The sequence below is a fragment of the Podarcis muralis genome, chromosome 2 (genome assembly GCF_964188315.1).
Source record: "Podarcis muralis chromosome 2, rPodMur119.hap1.1, whole genome shotgun sequence".
Lineage (NCBI taxonomy): Eukaryota > Metazoa > Chordata > Lepidosauria > Squamata > Lacertidae > Podarcis > Podarcis muralis.
In genome coordinates this window covers 31799097-31819826 of record NC_135656.1, presented here as the reverse complement: position 1 = coordinate 31819826, position 20730 = coordinate 31799097, and the positions used below count along the sequence as shown (strand labels likewise).

At 48.1% G+C, this 20730-nt stretch overlaps 2 protein-coding genes and 1 pseudogene across 3 annotated transcripts; 1 reads left to right on the top strand and 2 right to left on the bottom strand.

Annotated features, from left to right (window-relative positions):
* Positions 1–552: 552 nt before the first annotated feature.
* LOC114589716 (14-3-3 protein gamma pseudogene) lies at positions 553–4504 on the bottom strand (annotated as a pseudogene).
* Positions 4505–6411: 1907 nt separating this feature from the next.
* On the top strand, positions 6412–10954 carry DCXR (dicarbonyl and L-xylulose reductase). Its single transcript, XM_028716138.2, has 8 exons — positions 6412–6550; positions 6641–6738; positions 7511–7665; positions 8132–8174; positions 8523–8622; positions 8823–8887; positions 9392–9509; positions 10135–10954. The coding sequence occupies exons 1-8, from the start codon at positions 6427–6429 to the stop codon at positions 10236–10238; spliced, it is 807 nt and encodes a 268-aa protein (XP_028571971.2). The 5' UTR covers positions 6412–6426; the 3' UTR covers positions 10239–10954.
* Positions 10528–18134, bottom strand: RAC3 (Rac family small GTPase 3). 2 transcript variants are annotated; one of them, XM_028716148.2, is made up of 6 exons: positions 17757–18134; positions 14674–14745; positions 12586–12703; positions 12153–12215; positions 11702–11861; positions 10528–11466 (listed from the first exon to the last, which is right to left on the bottom strand). In XM_028716148.2, the coding sequence occupies exons 1-6, from the start codon at positions 17789–17791 to the stop codon at positions 11336–11338; spliced, it is 579 nt and encodes a 192-aa protein (XP_028571981.1). In that variant the 5' UTR covers positions 17792–18134; the 3' UTR covers positions 10528–11335. The 2 variants fall into 2 exon arrangements, with proteins under 2 accessions (XP_028571981.1, XP_028571977.1); XM_028716144.2 differs by having other exon boundaries at positions 14674–14804; positions 17757–18128.
* Positions 18135–20730: the final 2596 nt, after the last annotated feature.

The following is a 20730-nucleotide window of genomic DNA, read 5'->3' as shown; positions in this document are numbered from 1 at the left end:
AAACAACAACTACAGCATCAAACATTAAAACCTTCCTGAAACAGGGCTGCCTTCAGATGTCTATGAAGAATTAAATAGTTCTTTAACTCTTTGACATCTGCCCGGAGAGCACTCCACAGTTCCCAGGATTCTTTGGGGAAAACCATGACTGTTAAAGCGGTACAAGAGTGCTTTAAACAGTGTTTTAAGAGTGTTTTAAACAGTGTGGATTTGACCATAGTCAGATCCCTAAAATGAGAGTATTTCTGTGTAAAGTCTTAAGGGATGATATGCTAGGAAACAGTTTTTGGAAAACACTTAAGTGAGCAGCTCTGGTAAAGATGAAAGTAATGTACGTTTTACTATCATCCTTTCTGAAGAAGTATCACATCCACCCTTTCTTCACAAAGCAAAAGGAATTATCCTTTGCTCTTATAATAATTGCTGTGTTTTTACAGCCTTTGTACCCAGTATATATAATGTTCCTTTAGGAAGCATGACTGCAAGATGTGTTCATATGTAACAAGCCTCAGCAGAACAGTTGTGATTATGGTTATTAGCCTATTGGTACAACTCCTCTTGGATCCTATAGTGGCAGCTGCATGTACCATTGTCTCCATGTCAGGCACTCCTATACTGGATGCATCTCTTACTTTGACAAAATTCTTATCTAAATGCTGAAATTGGAAGACAGTATGTTCTATGAACCTTTTCCAAAGCATGATGGTATGAAATCAGATTTGGAACTGGAGAATTTATCCCTTTTTAAACACTGGTAATTGCAGAGTCAGGGAGTACTGGATGCAGCAATTGTAAGCCCATTAGGAATGGGCTTACAATTGCCTCAGATCAGCCTTTCCTCATTGTTCACACTGCTTGTATCACAATAGAAATAAATATGCAACTCTCTCAAAAAAATTGACAATGGGGCGATACTCAACTAAATTGTGTTTGGTATTGTCCACCCACAGTACGTAGGACTGTGTACTGGATTTGTCCTGAGACCTGAATCTCAAGCGCAAACTGAACTAGTCAGAGGAACCTGGACCTTGTTTGAGTTGGATTGAGACAGCCTCAGATCTCTGTAGGTTGGATTAAGTAGCCCAGTGTCATCCAGGACTGTTGGGATGGGGGTGGGGCATCAGGCAGGAAGGAGAGGCAAGCTGCAAAAAGGAGAAACTGCAAAAAGGAGGAACCTACTGGGTGGCTCCATCTTCATGGTGGAGCGAGGTGCTCTCCTGCCAGGCCTGTCCTCCTTCCTGCTTCCTGAAGCAGATCCTGTGTGGCGCTAGTCACTGCTGTTTTGCAAACAGCTTCCCTGCAAACAAGCTTTCTTTGTGTGCAGGGAAGCTGCTTAAGCAGCACCTCCAACTTCAAAGCCGCCTGCTCAGGAGTTTTTAAAAGAAACCCTTAATAACCCAGTTCTACCTTCTGAATTGCTTTGGGGGTGGAACTAGGGCAAGGTGAGTGGCCCCTGAGGTTCCACAGGGACAGTCAACTCTCACCCTATGGAAATAATGCAAATTACCGGTATTTTTATGCACATTTGCATACTTCTTTCTGAATTTGGTTTCTTTGACACATAATTTCCCATTCTAAGCTATAGAGCAGGTGTTTTGTGGTGCTCTATGGATGCTGGACTCCAGCTCCCATCACTCTCAACTAGTATGGCTAATGGGCAGGGATAGTGGAAGTTGTAGTCCAACCCCATCTAGAGGGCACCATGGTGGCTATCCCTGCTATAGAGTATACCTGCTTATTGTCTGTGCAGAGCATTGGCGAGAAGTGAAGTGCTTGGAGTGTTGAATTGTTTGTGCATGATTAGACTGCTGCAGCCTTTGCTGCTATTTCTGAATGCGGAGCATTCCCAGTGAAATATTTCCCCCCCCAGAAATAAATATTTTATTGTAAACCACCCTGTGATCATCTAAAGAAGGGTGGTATAGAAATTGAATAAATGATAATGAGAAATAGCAATTTTTAGAAGTGTGGTTTTTTTAATTCTCAATTGTGGAAAAACCTTGGAACACCCAACTGCCTCTCTACGCAGCACTGAAGGAGCACTGAACCCAGTATAGCTCAGTTGTTGGAGCACGAGACTCTTAATTTCAGGGTCATGGGTTTGAGACCCACACTGGGCATAAGATTCCTACATTGCAGGGGGTTGGATTAGGTGACCCTTGTGGTCCTTTCCGACTCTATGATTCTAATATCTTTAAAACACCACAGCTCTCAAGTCTGCAACTAGCTGTGATGTCTGATTGAGCGTCAGTAAAGGCTTGAAGGTGGTTTTGAGGCACAGGAGAATAAACTCAAGCCCTGCAGTGCATAAGGAGGTGGTGTCAGTTTTCCAGACTTAATTGGGGCCTTAAGATCTTCTGCTTTGTTCACATGTACTTCTTTTTGTACAAGTGTCAATTTGTCAATTTGTCAATTTAGCCATGCTCAATTTGCTTATGTACGAGTTTTCGCTTTGAGCAAATGATGTTGGCACTTACTGGTTTAGCAACTACCACATTTCTTTTATAGAAAATGAATCTAAAAAATAAAGTGTTTCACTGACTCTCCTTTCATTCTGAGTTGCTGTACCATGTTTTTGAATGGTATTCAGGACTTAGTTAATATACCGGTACATGCATCCTCATAATGGGCCCCTGCTGAAAACATGCATTTAATACATTTTCCCTATCTAAAATGCAATATCAGAATAAACCTACATGCTGATTATCTGAGAGATTGTAAGCATTTCAAAACCTTTTTAATTATGTCTAAGAATTTAGAATGGTTCACATTCCAGTGCTTAATTTTAATGGGGGAAATGTATGTTTAGAAACAACCAGTGCCTCTTGCTGTGACTCAGTCACCCTGACCATGTTATAACAGTATTAATCTAATGTCACAGGAGTGGTTTTTTTCAAACAGTTGGTGATTCAACTCTTAAGCTCTGCAAAAGTATTTTGCACAAAGTACTAAGTTACCATGGTTCCTTCCAGCATTAACCAAAGCCATAACACAGTGTTTACCCGTGTGTGTGTGTGTGTGTGTGTGTGTGTGTGTGTGTGTGTGTTTACCCATCTCTGAACATTCTCCACAGTATATGTCTTAACACACTGAAAGATACCAGTCTGTTCTGCCAATTTCTTCTAGTTGTTGCCAGTAGTCTATCTGAAGCATGTATTTCATCTACTCTCAAGCAGGAAGTAGTAAATGGCACGAAGAAGAGGATCAGGGTGCGATGGCAAGATTTAATTTTTTTGTTAGTCCCTAGCATTACATAATATCCTGTAAGATTTAAACCTTTACAGCAGTACAGCCAAAGTGCATTAGGAATGGGCTATTATTTCTAGCAGGGACACCTGCATTTACATTAGTCATCTATGGAATGGGTCTGGTACCTGGCAAATGTAATACTGTACAAAGGCTAAGGGAGTCTGTATTGTTGCTGCTCCTCATTGGATTCTATGGTTCATTTCACTGTGGTTAAAATGCTAGTTTCAGGACTCCAGTTATTAGCCTTCAAGCTCTCCCCCATTGGTCTCCTCCTGCTGTGGTTGGGTACCAGTCCACTGCACGATGTTGTCCCTCAGGTGCTGCATGATGACTGTGGATTCCTTGTAATACTCTAGGCTGAGAGTCTCCAGTCCAGCGATTGCCTTATCAAACGCAGCCTTGGCCAGTTTGGTTGCCTGCTGAGGGTTGTTGAGAACCTCATAATAAAGGATGGAGTAATTCAGAGCCACAGCCAAAGCCAACGGATGAGTAGGTTCCAAATGCCACTGACTGATTTCCTGAGCCTTCCCATAAACTTTCTGCGCAGATTTCACAAGCGTCTCCTTGACATCGGGCAGGGCCACCTCAGCTAAGAAGCGGTAGTTGTCCCCTTTCATCTTCAGGTAAAACGCCAGGCTTTCATAATCTGTGTCACTGCAGTGCTTCAGCAGTACGTGGTCTAAGAGGCTGAGGATCTCCCAACACTCTGCTTCCAGCTCCTTCTTTATGGTCTCGCGGTAAGCTTGTGCTTGTTCCTTCTGCTTTCCCACCCCTTGCTCCACGGAGTGCTTTAGCCGTCGCCAAGAAGAGCACCGCTCCTGTGTTAGGAGCTTGTAGGCCTCAGAAAGCAGGGTCTTCTCCTCGTGGGTTAGTGGGTCTTTCCCTTCCATCACAAGCTGCCTCATGGCAGTGGCCATGTCCTTGTACCTGCCACATTGTTCTGCTAGCTGTGCTGCCTGCACCAGCTGCTTGCGGCTCAACATTGACAGGGAGAGGCCAGCAGTCGCAGACTGGCCTGAATGGGCCAGGGGGAGATTCTAGCTGTGTGACAGGCAGGAAGTGATGTCACAGGGACAGGAATGTTCTGGAATGTTCCGAAGCAGCCAATTTTATTTGCACAAAAAGCTGGGTGGTAGATTAACAGGAATCCTGCCGGCTGTAGAGTAGGAAATTCTGTCAAGCGGCAGACCTCAAGTAGCACGTCATCTGTTGTGTTTGGAAATGTGGTGTGGTGTTCCAACACAAGTGTTACAGAATCCAATGCCAGCCTTGTTACTAAGACCTCGAAAGTTACCAGGGCCCTTTTTACAAATCAGAATTAGGCTGGTGAAGAATAGCAGGCTAGAAGCACAGCTGGCAGGCAAAGGAGAAACACTGTCACCAGTCTGCTGTGTTTGTGGAGGCTGCAGAGGCGGCTTCACTTCCTCCCCATCCAAGCTAATTTCCACACTGACTATGGAGGACATTACTCCCCATCCTCCAAGTATGGAAGCTGAGTCACTTGACAAAGGTGAAATAACACTCTGTCCCTCCTCGCCTATGTGGAATTCCTGGTCACCAGTGGTGACAAAGGAGGGCTTTATCAGTTGCACCAACCCTGCTTATAAAATTTATTCCTTATGGAGGCTTACCTGGGCCCTACATTGATGCATGTGTTTGCTTATGTTGTGAACCCCCTCTAAGATCCATGGGTACTGGGCAGTATAGATATTTAATAAAGGTAATACTTCTTTATTACTAAGTTTAAATTAAACAATATTGTGTTATAGTGTGTACCCCCCTGATATGTTTTATGATATGGTGCTTGCGATAGGAATTTTATGGTCTTGCACAGCATTTTTGAGGGCCCTCCTCCTCTCCTGTGTGTGAGGGGAGTACCCTGTTGCAACAGATCAATAAAGATCAAGCTTACTAGCTGCTTTGCTTCTCAATATTCTCTGGTTGGCCTCTGTTATTTTCTCCTACCAATAGGGAACCTATGTAAGGACTCTATATGGGCTCTTGGATACCCCATAAGGGAAAAGGGCATATTTTTTATTTTACAACATGCTGCAGAATACTTTCTTCATATAATTAAATAAAAATATTCCCCTAGGCTTTTTAGCCTGATATTTCACTGCTGTTTGTTTATTTTACTGTTTTATTTATTTATTTGTGTGAACTACCTTGGACATGCATAAAGGTAAATACTGACTGCACACTGATTCAGAATCCAGCAAATACGATATCAAATAGCTTGTTTTCAGTCCTGTGATGATGATCTGAATTCACTGAGCAGGTCAGAGCTGAGAACTGTCTTTTTTATTTCTTTCTTTTTTAAGAGGGGATGTCCAGTAACAATGGGATTATGGAAGTGTAAGAATGGACCATTAAAGTACCAGAGATGTTTACCTGAATGTTGCCAGTAAGAATCACCCATGACCGGTGTCCCTCAAGGACAGTTTATTTTATTTGAGATCATTTGTGAAGACGGGTAAAAGCGCAAAAGGGCCAGCGTGCAAATGAATGGAATATGGGTACCCCACTCAGTTGAACTTGGGTTTTTCTTTCTTCTAGGCACTTGCTTGAGGAGAGGCAATTTAGCAATTTGAGGATTAACAACACCCAGCGGGCAACACTAAAGGGCTGCCATAAACCGCTTTCCTTCTCAACCCTCCCGACCTGCAATATGAGGTTGATAGTAATCATATTAAAAAATGAATTACATTGACAGGCACGTGTGACATCCTCTCCGGTCCCGCCTCACCCCGCCTGCAAAATGGGGTAAAAACAAAACAAAACACCGTGGACAATATCTGTACAGGGCAATTTTTTAAGATGTTACCAGAAAACGTTGCAAATTGAAAGAAAAAGAATGACCGGGACTGGGGAGAAGGTCCCCATCCCTAGGGAGGGGAAGTCTTCGCATTCTCCATTGCCTCTTAGGGAACAGCAGCTACAAAATTCCCCAGGCTTAGTAGGAAGCGGGGAAACATGGCGTCAGAAGGTAACGGAGCAGACCCATCTTTAGACAAAGGAAAGGCTAGTCTGCTACTGTTTACCTCTGCGTGGGCGGAGTAAACCTGAGACGGGAGAAAAAGGAGCCCCGTTTTCAAGCGGGAGGGAAGGGGCGGTTCCGAGGCGAGCTGTGATTGGCAGGGTCCGAGAGGGGCGATCCCGGTCTTGCCCCGCCTCCGAATGCACGCCCCATGCTCTGATCTTCGCCCCGAGGCGGGGACTCCGGACTCCAGACTTTCTGCGCCACGGAGGGAGATGGAGGGCTTCTCGGGACGCCGGGCTCTGGTGACGGGGGCGGGCAAAGGTACCGGCCAGGGGCCTCCGGCCTGAAAGCAGCGGCCCCCACGCACCCTCTTCGTCCATTTAAGAGGCATTTCCTTACTCCTTTTTGCAGGGATCGGCCGGGCTGTGGCGGTGGCGCTGAGCCGTGCCGGGGCCCAGGTGGTCGCGCTGAGCCGGACCCAGGCGGATCTCGACCACCTGCAAAAGGAGGTAGTCCTTCTTTCAGAAAAGCTCGTGTAGGGTCGTCAAGCTTCTGAGAGGGCTCTTACTGGCTGGGGTTGCCCACACTCATGCTCCCACCTACCGACCAGCTGATCCCTGATCCTATATAGTTAGCTGATCTTCATGGAGACCCGGTGCTGAGAAAAGCTTCACTTGCTTAATTTCTTATCAGGGTGTAGGAGCGTTACTGAGAAACCATGTGATAGCTGGGGGGGGGGGGGGGAGAGGGATTATCTGCCTGCACAGTTTTGCCTTCCATGCAATTTTCACCTGTGGCGCCATTTGTGTGATTATTATTAATGCAGGGAACAAAATGCGAAAGGCACATTCCAACGTGTGTAGATCTTACATAGAATCGTACAAGTTGGAAAGGAGCACAAGGATCATAATTCTAAGCCAACCCCGGTAATTCAGGAATCTTTCGCCCAATCTGGGGTTCAAACCCACGACGCTGAGCTTAAGAGTCTCATGCTCTCTACCAACCGAGCTATCCCTCATCCAAGATGTTACATTCTCATATGAGATGCAGACGATGTCACACACACTTGTGTAAAAGTGCCCCTAATGATACAGAATTAATTTCAGGGTGAAGATAGGATCTGACAACCCTAGTCTTGAACCATCAACCACATACGTCTTCAGCCTATTCTGTGCGTCTGTATGTTTGTTGGAAGAACAGGAACTGGGGCACCAGCAGACCCAGATTCTCTTCTGCCCCACTAGCTTAACCCTGATCTCTATCTGTTTTCTCTGTTCCTAGTGCCCTGACATCCAGACGCTATGCATAGACTTAGGAGACTGGGAGGCCACAGAGGCAGCACTGAGCACAGTGGGGGATATTGACCTGTTGGTGAATAATGCTGCTGTAGCACTGCTGCAACCATTCCTACAGGTGACCAAGGAGGCCTTTGACAGGTAATCCCAGACCCGGGACTACAGGCAGGTTCCCTTGTTGGTACCTGGTGGTTAGGGGAAGAGATGCCTAATTTCACATTGCAAGCTGTCATACAATTATGTACCTTGCAGATTCTCACTCTGAGCCCTGGAGGCTTTCTGCATCCAATCCTGAAAGATGTGTAATAAAACCTTTATCCGAGATTGATGTTTTCATTTTAATCTGTCCCAGTTTGCCAAATAAAAGAGCTGGCTCACAGAGGCGCCAACCACAGCTCTTCCTGCCACTGGAGAGAGAGACGGAGAGGCTTGTTTTATTTTATCTGCTTGGTTATTGTCAAGGCAGATCCGTTGCTAAAATAGGGGGGCGGTGCTCTGTTTGCAGGTTACAAGTGTTGTCCCTGCATATTTTGGTCCCTAGCAGTAACCTCAAGGCATTGCTGTCTGCTTTGCTTTGCATATTTAATCTGACTTTGCTTTTATGTAGGTCTTTCAATGTCAACCTTCGGGCCGCACTGCATGTCTCCCAGGTGAGAAGTCTGCGCGGTTTTGGGAGGGCAATGCTCACTTCTGAGCAGCCAGGCAAAAGGCTCAGAGGCTGGGCTAGTTCCCGTAGGAATTCTAGCTCAATCCTATGCATGTTTACTCTGAAGTAAACACTCACAAATAAACAATGGGATTTGCTCCCCAAGTAAGTACATAGGACCACAGCCTTAAGGTGGTAAACATGTAGAGCTTTGACCATGCTGTCGCATGCTCCTTCAGGGCTGAGGTACATTAGAACTTCTCCATGTAACTGCTCCTCTGTGCTCGAGGCTTGCACATTAAACCCCAAGCTACAATGTCCTCACCCCTTTATCGGGTGCCATGCGTTTCAGATTGTCGCTCGGAAACTGATTGCCAGGGGAGTGCCAGGTGCAATTGTGAATGTCTCGAGCCAGGCATCCCATCGGGCTCTGACCGATCACACAGTTTACTGTGAGTAAAACTACAAGGTTTTTGCTGCTGTACTTCCTGCTAAACACAGGTGGAATCTGCAAGCAGTGATTGCAGTGACAACGTTGCCTCAAGCCATGCTTGTTCAAGATGGCCATGGATGAGAGCATGAGGGGCAGGATTGGGGTGTGGGGAGGAGTAGGCAGCAACCCAGGACACTAAATTCTCTTGTTGTGTTGAAGGTTCCACCAAGAGTGCCTTGGATATGCTGACAAAGACAATGGCTCTGGAGCTGGGTCCCCACAAGGTAAGAACTGAACCTTGATGAATTATTATAAGAATGTGAACGTGGAAAGGGCCATGCGAAACCTTTCTCAATCAGAGCAGAGTAAACAGAGACTAATAATGGTTGAATCAGGATATATGCCTATGGCAGTGTTGAGAAACCTGTACCCCCTCCCCAATGTTGTCAGACTATAATTTCCATCAGTCTCAGTCAACATGGTCAGGGATGATGGGAATTGTAGTCCAAGAACATCTGGAAAGGCCACTTGGTTCACCATCCCTAATGTAGGCCAAAGAGGAAAACTCAGCTGGATCCTGCCCTGGAGGTAATCAGGTTGAATAAGTCAGAGTCACATATATTCCTACATGCCAGTTGGGACAGAAAACCTCTGTCTCTGGAGCCTGTTTATGGACAAGAATGGTTATAAAAGAGGGGGAAGATCTGAAAGCCCCAGCAGGTGTCCTGCTGGCATGAATGGGCTAAGCCTGCATTCATTATCTACTTTCCTGTCCTTGCTTTTTCAAGATTCGGGTGAACAGTGTGAACCCCACGGTTGTCATGACAGACATGGGCCGCCTCAACTGGACTGATCCCCAGAAAGCTGGACCTATGATTAGCCGCATCCCATTGGGGAAATTTGCAGGTAACTTGAAGCATCAGTTTCCCACGAGGAGCGCAAGTGGGGGCCTCTGGAGCTTTGGAAACATAGTAGAAAAGAGAAGAGCATGGCAGCCTCCTCTGAGTAACATGGAACAGTTGAGGTTGCCTCTGACTTCCCCAAAAATACCCTGCTTCCACTGGGCTAAAGGGATTGCTTACCATTTAAGAAGAAGGATTGCTTATCATTTAAGATCATGGCAAATGGGCATCCCTCCAGGGACAGGCAAAACTGCTATTTCCCCTTTTCCTGATAGACATGTAACTAGTCAGTACATGCAGTAGTCAGTAGTCAGGAGAGTGCAGTTCTCACACAGGGGCTATACTACCCCTGTCCTGTATGGATTTGCTTGAAAAGCACACCAACCGTTGAAAACTGCCTTGGGAGATATCACATGCAGGAGTCCTATCACATGTATAACTGGTTGACAGACTCCAGCTAGTATCTGCCAGAGAGAACAATCTTGGGACGGGGCTACAGCGCATGTGGAAGTGCAAGGACGGGGAAGATCTTGTTTGGAGTGTGGGGCATTTCATCCACCTCTGAAAGCCCAAGGGGATTCCGTGGACTTGATTGCCTAGAGCTGCCTCTGGTCTATCTATCATTACAGAGGTGGACGATGTGGTGAACAGCATCCTCTTCCTGCTGAGCAACCAAAGCAACATGACGACAGGTGCCATGCTGCCAGTTGACGGGGGATTCCTTGCCTGCTAAAATCCAGCATTTGTTTCCGTCTTCCCTGTGTGATTTTTCCCCCTACTGAGTTATCCGGAACAGACTGAGACGTGGAATGAAATTCTGTGGAACATGGATGGGGAACTTGCCGCAACTCCAGATCTTCATGGGCCCCAGCTCCCATCAGCCCGGCCAATAACCAGGGATGTCGGAAGTTGTGGCCACAGAGAGAGAGACCAAGTGGGAGGTTCCATTAGTGGATGCATGTGGAAAGTGAGGGCTGTAGGATGCTTGCTTCTGCCGCTGACCCTGAAGAAATCACACTTCCTTACTTATGGAGAAATGTTTATTGTATAAAATAAGAGGTGTTCAGCTCATCACTCTACACGATGATTAAAAACTGGACCCGTCTCCATCCCAACCCCTCCAAAGCTCTCCCTGCTCCATCCCCCAGTCCATCCCACCTGGTAAAAGGAAGGGGTTGGCCATAACCCTTTCCACCTGCATCATCTTTAATCTTACAGAAAGGTTCCTGCCATCTGGCCCTGTCCTGCTCAGGCTGGACAAGGTAAAGAGGCCTTCCTCCAACTCTCCATCTTTGGGAGAGCTGATGGTCTGTAAAACCAGCTGAGGAGCAGCACACAGGCTGATATCCTGAAAGGCAAAGGCAGCTTGGGATGGCACAGAGCTGCACTGATCATTTAGCTTTGCTAGTGTCTCGTGCAAATAAAGCACTATAAAGGCTACTTCTTCAACCTGTGTCCCGTTTGTCTTTCCCTGCCCCAGCTGGGGTTTGTTACCTGCTCCTGCCACAATGCTCTAGCACCAATAGAAGTAGTAATAAAGGGCTGGTCTTTCCATTCACGCATTACCCCCCCCCCCCTGGCATGGAGACACGGGGAGCATGCACCTCCCACCGCTCCGCCCTGGGGGTGGGACAGCATTGAGCTCCTCCTCCTCCTCCCATGCGGCCCTTTTACATCGACACAGACGTTAAATCAAAGAGACATTTAAAAAACACTGACTTCATACATGATGAAGGGCCCCGCCTCTCCCATTGCGGGAACACCCAGCGAACGCTTCCTCCTGGCACATACAAGGAGGAGACACCCATAACATGCTGAACTCAGGCGCCCTTAGAACACGGTGCACTTCTTGCCAGGCTTCTTCACGGGGGGAGGACAGAGCACAGCACGGATGGCTTCATCAAAGACAGTCTTGAGGCCACGCTGTGTAAGGGCAGAACACTCTAGGTACTTGACTGAACCTGGAGGAATTCAGGAGACAACATGACTTAGGGAGAGTTGTGATTTCTCTGTTTCCCCCTCAGATCCTTAAACCTTGATTATAAAATTCTTTTTTGGGGGGGAAGCAAGGTTCTAGTGCACATGATAGACAAAAAGATGGAAAAGCACAGAAGCTAACACTTATAATTGTTGGGAGAATGCTGTGTCCCCCTCAGTTCACCATTGCTTCCTGTAGCCCCCGCTTCCAAGACTCACCAATTTCCCTGGCCATAGCTAGACCTTGAGGGTAGGTAATGGGAGCCAGCTTCTTGTCACGCAGCCTCTCAATGGTGTCCTTGTCATCCCTCAGATCCAGCTTGGTGCCCACCAAAATTATTGGTGTGTTGGGGCAGTGATGTCGAACTTCTGGGTACCACTGAAAATGAGAAGCAAGGGAGTGAATCTCCTTGACGGCAGAAGTTACTCTGCGCTAGAAGCAAAATGGTACCCAAGGATAGGTGGCCCTTCCTGGCTCTTTGCTTTGCCAAAGATGCCTGGGAGAGGCCTTTAGGAAAATATCCTGATTCTACTTCCTGTCCTTGAGGCATCACTCATGTGCTTTGGGCAGCAAGATGAAAGGCACCCTCTGCCAATTTGTGGCTAGGCTGCTACGAACAGGCCTACCTCTTAGTAGTCACTTCCGCATTCTTAAGAGAAAGCCTCTTACCTTGGCGCGGACGTTTTCAAAGGAAGCTGGGCTCACCAGTGAGAAGCAAATCAGGAAAACATCCTGCAAGGATACAAGCAGGATACATGACTAGGGTGGTATGTAACTTCTGATGAAACAAGAGGTGTAACAAATGCATCATGTGCACCTGCAAGCTCTTTGTGTCCCAATACCGTCCTCTCAATTTAGCCCCCGCCCCAAAATACCAGATTTCACAAAAGGGATGTGTAATATTGGCTTAATTTTTTATTGAACTGACTGAAGATTTCCCTCATGGTCACGTAATTCAAACTTGTTTGTTGCAGAAAGAACATGGAATGCATTTGTGCATAGTCTACAAGAGTACTGCCTAGTTTGGTAGACATGGAGGGGCCTTTCTCTAAAAGGAGATATAATCCGACTCCACTTGTGGAGGGGCAGCCTCATCACTTACCGTCTGTGGGTAGGAAAGAGGCCTTAGCCTGTCATAATCTTCTTGTCCTGCTGTATCCCACAGTCCCAGGTTTACTGGCTTCCCATCTACCATGACGTTGGCAGAATAATTATCAAACCTGGAGGGGGAAATGTTCCATCAGTAACAGAGAATCACTCTCTACTCCAGGGGTCAGCAAACTTTTTCAGCAGGGGGCTAGTCCACTGTCCCTCAGACCTTGTGTGGGGCTGGACTATATTTTTTTTGGGGGGGGGATGCAGAAATTCCTATGCCCCACAAATAACCCAGAGATGCATTTTAAATAAAAACACACATTCTACTAATGTAAAAACACAGATTCCTGGACCCTGCGCAGGCCGGATTTAGAAGGCAATAAGGCCTGATCTGGCCCCTGGGCCTTAGTTTGCCTACCCATGCTCTACTCCATCATCACAGGTCACACCCTCCGTATCACAGTGCAATCCTATACATATCTACTCCCACTGAGCAATTTGGATTACTCCCAAGTAGGTGGGTTTCAGATTGCAACCTTAATTCCATGCTAGATTAATTGTGCTGGAATACTTCCCACTAACTACTTCTCTCTTCTAAAGCAGTAACTATTCACTACACATTTTAGAGCATCGCCTCAATCACATAGCTTTATTTCTTCCTCCACCACACTTAAATCACATCTGTTGTCTAACCTAATGGTGACTGAAAAGTAGTAGCACAGTCTCTTCTTCTACCTCCCTACCCCTGGCTGTCTTTATTAAAAATATTATTTTCCTCCCATAACGTTTCTTCTTTTTGTTTTTATATAGTGAAATAGCTCTGTTTTCTAATGTTAAACCCCATTAATTTAAAAAGCCCTCAGGAGAAACAGGCACCGATAATGAGAGGCATTTAAGAGGGGTGATTAACATCAGCAGCCCCACTGTGGAAGCTATATTAGGACAACCTGCAAGTAGGACACTTTTCAATGATGTCAGAAGGGCCATTTGCTGAATGGGACTTAAGGTAAAGGTAAAGGTACCCCTGCCCGTACGGGCCAGTCTTGACAGAATCTAGGGTTGTGCGCCCATCTCACTCAAGAGGCCGGGGGCCAGCGCTGTCCGCAGACACTTCCAGGTCACGTGGCCAGCGTGACATCGCCGCTCTGGCAAGCCAGAGCCGCACACGGAAACGCCGTTTACCTTCCCGCTAGTAAGCGGTCCCTATTTATCTACTTGCACCCGGGGGTGCTTTCAAACTGCTAGGTTGGCAGGCGCTGGGACCGAGCAACGTGAGCGCACCCCGCCGCAGGGATTCAAACAGCCAACCTTTCGATCGGCAAGCCCTAGGCGCTGAGGCTTTTACCCACAGCGCCACCCGCGTCCAGTGAATGGGACTTACTTCTGAGGAAATAAGAAAAGATCACAGCCATAGTGGTGGGCATTGCAGGATAATATATTAAGTGATCTTTTGAACTTCCCTTTTAATTCTGCTTCCAGTTGAGAGCAGAAAAGCAATGCCTCAGGATTGTTAAAGCGTGCTAGAGCAGAAGTAACCTGAGTTAATCTGTATATTACATTTCAGTACGTTACTCAACAGGCAACCTGTACCGAGGTGGGAGAATAAGTTTAACGCCAACCCTTTCTCTGTTACTTTCCAAGCGAAAGAATGGTAGAAGCATGTAAATGATATGACTCTAGTGAACATTTCCCATAGTGCTGTTATTCTTAAGCACAATCCTTGAGGGATACTACAGCCATCACAACCAGGGCTATTTTGCCCAACAAAATTCCACATAAGAAAAGCAGGCATATAGATCATCTGTGATTTTTTTTTTGCTATGTGTGGAAAAAAACACACTGGAAAACAACGGCTATTTACAGCTTCCCTGCAGATGTGCCTACAGCAAAATACTTATTTTTATTTTTAAAGTCATTTGTGCTTAACTTTATCTGGTTTAGTAGACTATTGCTCAATTTGTCCCACTTCAAGTGCCCCTAGGAGTCCCAGTTCTTTCAACACCCAGAGAATCCCATTGTGGGACTTCTACAAACCGCCATATTATCTTCGCATGCATGTTATCCCACAACTATGTAGTAGAACCTCTATACTCACACAGTGGGGATGTATTCTCCGGGGAAGGCATTTGTCGTGTAGCTGATCAACAGACAGGTCTTCCCCACAGCCCTGAAGAAATGAAAGCACAGCCGTACAGCATAGACACAACAGGATGGCATGGAGTAGGGCTAAGAGGGGGGAAATGGGGTGCACCCCCACTGGATCAGATATAGATTTTTGATCTATCATTAACACACCCAAACTTATTCCTTCAGTGACTTTGTTCTATGGGGCAGGAAACACACCTTATACAGCAGGGGTATCCAATGTACTACACTCATCAGCCCCAGCCAGCTTGGCCATGATCAATATAACTGGAGTTGTAGTCTGGCAACAACTGGAAAGCTACCCATCCCTTATAGTGAGATTCTTCACACACTACTAATCTGGGCTCATAATAACTTTAAAAAACCAACCCTCATTGTTGAGACTAACAGGGTGCACTTGGGTTAAAAAGTAAAAAAACAATTAATAGCCAAGGATTTTGAGTTCCAACAGGAAAAAGGGTGTTCTACGAACCAGCATTTACGCTTGGTTTTTGCATACCAAGGATCTCTCAATGGCCCAGCCAGCAAGCACAAAAGCCAAAGGGACAAGTTTTCACCCATATGATCACAGAAAAAGACAGTCTTTGGGGGTAGACAGCAGCAGGAGGAGAAGTGCTGGTGCTGTACATGAGAACACATGTGGAAACCATTTGGTAGGAAACAAATGTATTGCTCTCTACTGTTCTTTCTGTGCAACACACATTAAAAAGAAAGATGCTTGTGATATAATGTCTGTGGACTGATTCTGTTAAGATCAGCACCAGCATTGTCTAATGGCAAGCCACTGCATAGGGAGGTCACACACCTTGTACCCAGTCACAGCATTCCCTTCCCATGTGCTGAAAATTTCATTTGCATGCTCACACTTCTGATTCTTAGCCATTTCCCCATCGCACTGGGCATGGTTTAAAGCAGGCAGTGTTGTGTGTGTGTGTGTGTGTTTTTTTTGTCTTCAGGAGGTACTCAAGAGCACGCAGTACCGGCACCTTTTGTTGTTGTTGTTAACAAGTGTGGCATTTACTGTAAGAACTTCATGCTGAGTACCAGCACCTATTTTTCTAGGGGGCGGGGGCGCATTGAAAGCAGGAATTGCCAACATCTGCAAACAGGGAGATTATTTTAACTTTTCTTTGAGTAAAGGTCTGAACGGATTGGGTGAGAGGTGCAGTTTGACTATGTTAGAATTATGCACTGTAACGTTTTAATTTATCTTTGTAATCATGCAGGAAGACAGTCTTCTCATATCAGTGGAGCAATGGGGATACCCCAAATCAATGGTGGCAGGGAAGTTGGACCACCCAATGCCTTGCGATAAATATCACGTGGCATTTACAGAATGCTTTTTGAGCATTCAGCGTGATTCGTGTGCATCGCCTAAATAATACTAAGAACCCACTGTAAGACAGGTCAGAGCTATTGGAAGGGGAAGCCAGGGAACCTGAAGCTGAGAGACTGGGGTGGTGGGAGATTGATTTGCTAGGGCAATAATGAGGTGGGGAGGGGAGAAAGAGAGTCGGAAGAGGGCAGACAACCGCCACAAAAACAGCTGACTGTGTTTGAAGCAGATCCTCTGTGCTGAAGGGCCAGCCACAGAGTTCACCGTTAAAGTGATGTCTGAACTAGGGGCTCCTGACTTCACACTGCCATTTATCACATCTGTATTGCACCCTTATTTTAAGGAGCTAAGGGAGCATACCTGATATCACCTCCTCTTTCTTACCCCTATGGGGTAGGATAGGCTGAGACTCTGTGATTTGCCCAACCCGCCCCCCAACAGGGCTTTGAACCCAGGCTTCTGTGTTCCATGACTGACATGCCTTCGACAGCACACTACATGCTGACACCCTGGCACCAGGACAGTTCCCTAAATCCCTGAATCCATCTACCAACATAGTTATTTGAGCACAATACTGTATTCCTTTGCTGACCCGAACATTTGAGGTGGCTGGTAACCATCCTTGGGATTCACCCTGCACCAGGGCTTATTGCTGTCAGCTTGCCAAGCTATCTTCACACATCCTCCTGGCTGGTGGCACTTAAACCTGCAAGCTGGGGAATCACAGCATTTGAAACAGCCATGGCTCTGTGTGTGTGTGTGAGAGAATGGCACTCGATCAAGACTGGGCATTTGCCCATCTCTGCCAATCTGCAAAGCGCATCATCTTAGGATTCAAAGAAGGAAACACACCTTATCTCAGCCCGCCTCGCTGAATCGGTATCAGATCCCTATCACAATAAAAGCAGCCGCCCCGCTCCTCGATCCAGCTGTGTGTATGTGCGCGGGAGAGGCGTTGTGCCAAAGGGAAGGCGAAGGGCTTTCATAAAGGCTCCCACCAAACCACATGGCGATGCTAAGTGCGGAAACCCGGAGGACGAACAGAGGGGCAGATCAGAAGCATGGGATGGGTGGAAGCCTTCCCTGGAGACCCTAGGAGCCAACTCCTAGGGGGCCGAGGTCCCTTCGCCCCCGCCCCCATAAAATATTTGATGCCCCCCCCCCCAAAGTTGACGAGCGTTGCCATTCAAATGGTATGCGCGCGCCTTGTCTTGTGATTGAATACGTGGGGTGGGGCTTACCTGCCCCCCATATTTTTATTCAAGTTGGCACCCCTGCTGGAGACTGCAGCAGAAAGGGGGGGCCGGCAGCATAGAAGAATGAGAGGAGAGGGGCGGCGGGCAGCTATGATCAGGGGCAAAGGCTAGCAAGGCAATGGGGGGGGGGGTTCGTAGGGCAACAATAGGTGCGTGTGTAAGGGGCGGGGGACAGGCATAGGAAAGCAGGCGCCTCCCCAAGAGGCAGCTAGATGGGCGTGTGCTCAGGTCCCCTAGGCTGGTGGAAACCCACCCCCCTCTTCCCCCAGCCGCCCCCTTCTCCCTTCCAGTGCACCATCCTCTTCCTCTCCGCGAGGCGTCGGTGTTCATTCTCTCCCCGCTAGCCCAGAGCCCCACCCTTGAGGTCCCCTGCCGCCTGGGCCGAGCGCCAGCCTCGCCCATCCGCGCCCCCCGACGGCGATGCCTTCCGGCGGCACTCACCCGTCTCCCACGACCACACACTTGATGGCCTGCATCTAGCCCCGGCTGCGATGGCGGCGGCGGCGGCGGGCGCCGGGCTCCGTGTGCCTCGTCTTCTTTGGCGATGGATGCCGCCCGCAGCCGCAGTGAACGAGAGAGAGGGAGGGAGGGAGGGAGGAGAGGGAAGAGAGGGAGCGAGCCAGAGAGAGAGAGAGAGAGAGAGAGAGAGAGAGAGAGAGAGAGAGACCCGGGCGGGGCCAGGGAAGGAGGAGGCAGCAGCGGCGTGGGAGTCCTGTGGCCCCTCCCTGCCACCCCTGGACTCGCGTCGGCGGAGCCGTGTGGAAGGAAGCGGGGCAGAGCAGAGGCACCTTGCAGGAGATGCCCAGATCTTAGGACCCAGCAGGCGCCTTGGGAGCAACCCGCGGTAGCTTAGCAACTGACTGGTGCACTGCCTGGTGGCGCCTGGGACAGCAGCAGCCAGCACCGTCGGCGACAGGGAGAGGGGGGGAGAGATGGTCAGAATCGGGCCCTTTGCAGTCACAGAACCCCGGAGTTGGAAGGGGGCCCCCCGAGGGTCGTCTAGTCCAACCCACTGCAATGCAGGAATCAGGGCTACAGAACCCCTCCAATCCACCTCTGCTTAGAAACTTCCAGCGAAGGAGAGCCCGGCGCCTGCAGAGGCAGTCTCTTCTAGTCTAGTAGTTACTTGCTGCCTGCATTTATGCCCTGCCTTTTCTGCCAAGGTGCTCCAGTTCCTGGAAGAAGAGGAGTGGAGCCCCAGCTGGGTCACAGCAAAGGTTCGTTCTGGTCTCCCAGTGGCCAGTTAGGCACCCATAAGAAGCCCCATAGCAGGGCATGGCCTCAACAGCACTGGCCCCACTTGTGTTCGAGTGGCAGATTATCATGACCTCCAACATAGGTGTAGCCATGATTTAGGTTTGGGAACTGGGAGCGGAGCCTCAGTTAAGTATTTTGTATTAATTTACTTGATTTACCCCCTGCCCCCCTTGGCTACTCCCATGACTTCCAATACTAGTCTTATTCCGCCAGCACCATGTCATCCTCACAACAAGCATGTGAAGTGGGTGAGGCTGAGAAAGTGTGGCTGGCCCAAGGTCACCCCATGAGAACTTAATGGCTGAATGGAAATTCGAACCCTGGCTTCTCTGGCCCTAACTCCAAGAGATGGGCAAATATGTGAGGTGGGATGACCATCTGTCATAGATGCTTTAGCTGAGATTGCTGCTGATGGGAGCTGAATCCCAACATTACCTGGAGGACCAGAAGTGCCCTATCCCTGTGGGGAGTCAAACACTGCAACCACTACATTACCATAGGGGGTTGGCACCTTTCTGCTGGCATGGCCACTGCGCCTTTAATGTCTACAGCAGTCTGATGCTGCTGTTTATCTTCTGAGTCAGATTGAAGTAATTGTTATGTGTGCACAGTATGGTTATTCTGTTGTGAACCACCCTGTGGCCGCATATAAAGAGTGATGCTGACATTCCTTAATAAATAAGCATGCAGGCATTCCGCTACAACAGAAAGGGCTGTGGCTCAGATCTGCTTTGGCTTTGTGTGGAAAAGGTCCAAGATTCACTCGCTGGCATCCCCAGGGTAGGGCTTGGAATGTCTTCTGCCTGAAATCCTGGAGAGCTGCTTGCTTGCCAGTGTTGGCAATACTGAGCTACAAGGATGTGTCTTCATTGCTATTACGGTGGTACCTCGGGTTACAGATGCTTCAGGTTACAGACGGTTCAGGTTACAGACTCTGCTAACCCAGAAATAGTACCTCGGGTTAAGAACTTTGCTTCAGGATGAGAACAGAAATTGTGCGGTGGTGGCACGGCGGCCCCATTAGCTAAAGTGGTACCTCAGGCTAAGAACAGTTTCAGGTTAAGAACAGACCTCCAGAACGAATTAAGTTCTTAACCCAAGGTACCACTGTGTAATAGAATGAGGGAGGCATCCATGGTGAGTTCTGGCACCTCTTTTTCTAGAAAAATAGCACTGGATCATGTAGCCATTAGTGTCTTGAGGGGAAGTGGCAGCCCTAGCCCTGCACTGCAAGTGTAACTCTGTGGCTATGGTCAGTAACTTGTTTTACAGAGCTACTTTGAGGGCATCCTGTCAAATGGGATGAAAGAGGCGAGGTCAGTCCTTATGCCCCATTACTGCAGCCATCAGCCTTTCAGTGCATCTCTGGAGTGGTAGAGGGGGGTCTGGAACTTCTAGTTGTTGGTTCCTCCTAAATTGTGACCTGGTGAGGAATTGTGATTTGAAGCCTCAGTGCTCCACCTGGCAGCTATATTAGGGGTTGGTTAAAAGCCCTAATAAAGGTAAAGGGACCCCTGACCATTAGGTCCAGTCGTGGCCGACTCTGGGGTTGCGGCGCTCATCTCGCTTTCTTGGCCGAGGGAGCCGGCGTACAGCTTCCGGGTCATGTGGCCAGCATGACTAAGCCGCTTCTGGCGAACCAGAGCAGTGCACGGAAACGCCGTTTACCTTCCCTATTTATCTACTTGCACTTTGATGTGCTTTTGAACTGCTAGGTTGGGACTAGAGCAGGGACCGAGCAACGGAAGCTCACCCCATCGCGGGGATCCGAACCGCCAACCTTCCGATTGGCAAGCCCTAGGCTCTGTGGTTTAACCCACAGCGCCACCCATGTCCCACAAAAGCCCTGATACATAACCTCAAATGAACAGCCTAGTGGAGGCAGCTTCCCAGGCATGAATGCAGAAACACCCAGCAGCTTTCCTTGCCCTGGAGGCCAACTCAGGCAAGCACCCTAACTCAATACAAGGAACTGCTTATGCAAATCACCATCTTTCCACAAAGCTGCTGGAAACCCAGGTGCCTGAGAACAGGTAACTGACACCCAGGATGGAGTCATGGTTATAGTGTTGGACTAGGGGCTTGGAGACCAGGGTTCAAATCTCCACGGCCATGAAGCTCACTAACGGCTTGACCTTGGACCAGCCACTGTCTCAGT

Excerpts from the sequence above, each read along its gene's own strand:
- RAC3 (XM_028716144.2), bottom strand. The coding sequence starts at position 14,795 with ATGCCATCCTGTTGTGTCTATGCTGTACGGCTGTGCTTTCATTTCTTC. Across the intron at positions 12,704-14,673 it reads GGAGAATACATCCCCACTGT|GTTTGATAATTATTCTGCCA; the intron begins GTGAGTATAGAG and ends TTCCCCCTCCAG. Across the intron at positions 12,216-12,585 it reads CTCTTTCCTACCCACAGACG|GATGTTTTCCTGATTTGCTT; the intron begins GTAAGTGATGAG and ends GTATCCTTGCAG.
- DCXR (XM_028716138.2), top strand. The coding sequence starts at position 6,427 with ATGCACGCCCCATGCTCTGATCTTCGCCCCGAGGCGGGGACTCCGGAC. Across the intron at positions 6,551-6,640 it reads GGTGACGGGGGCGGGCAAAG|GGATCGGCCGGGCTGTGGCG; the intron begins GTACCGGCCAGG and ends TCCTTTTTGCAG. Across the intron at positions 8,175-8,522 it reads CCGCACTGCATGTCTCCCAG|ATTGTCGCTCGGAAACTGAT; the intron begins GTGAGAAGTCTG and ends CATGCGTTTCAG.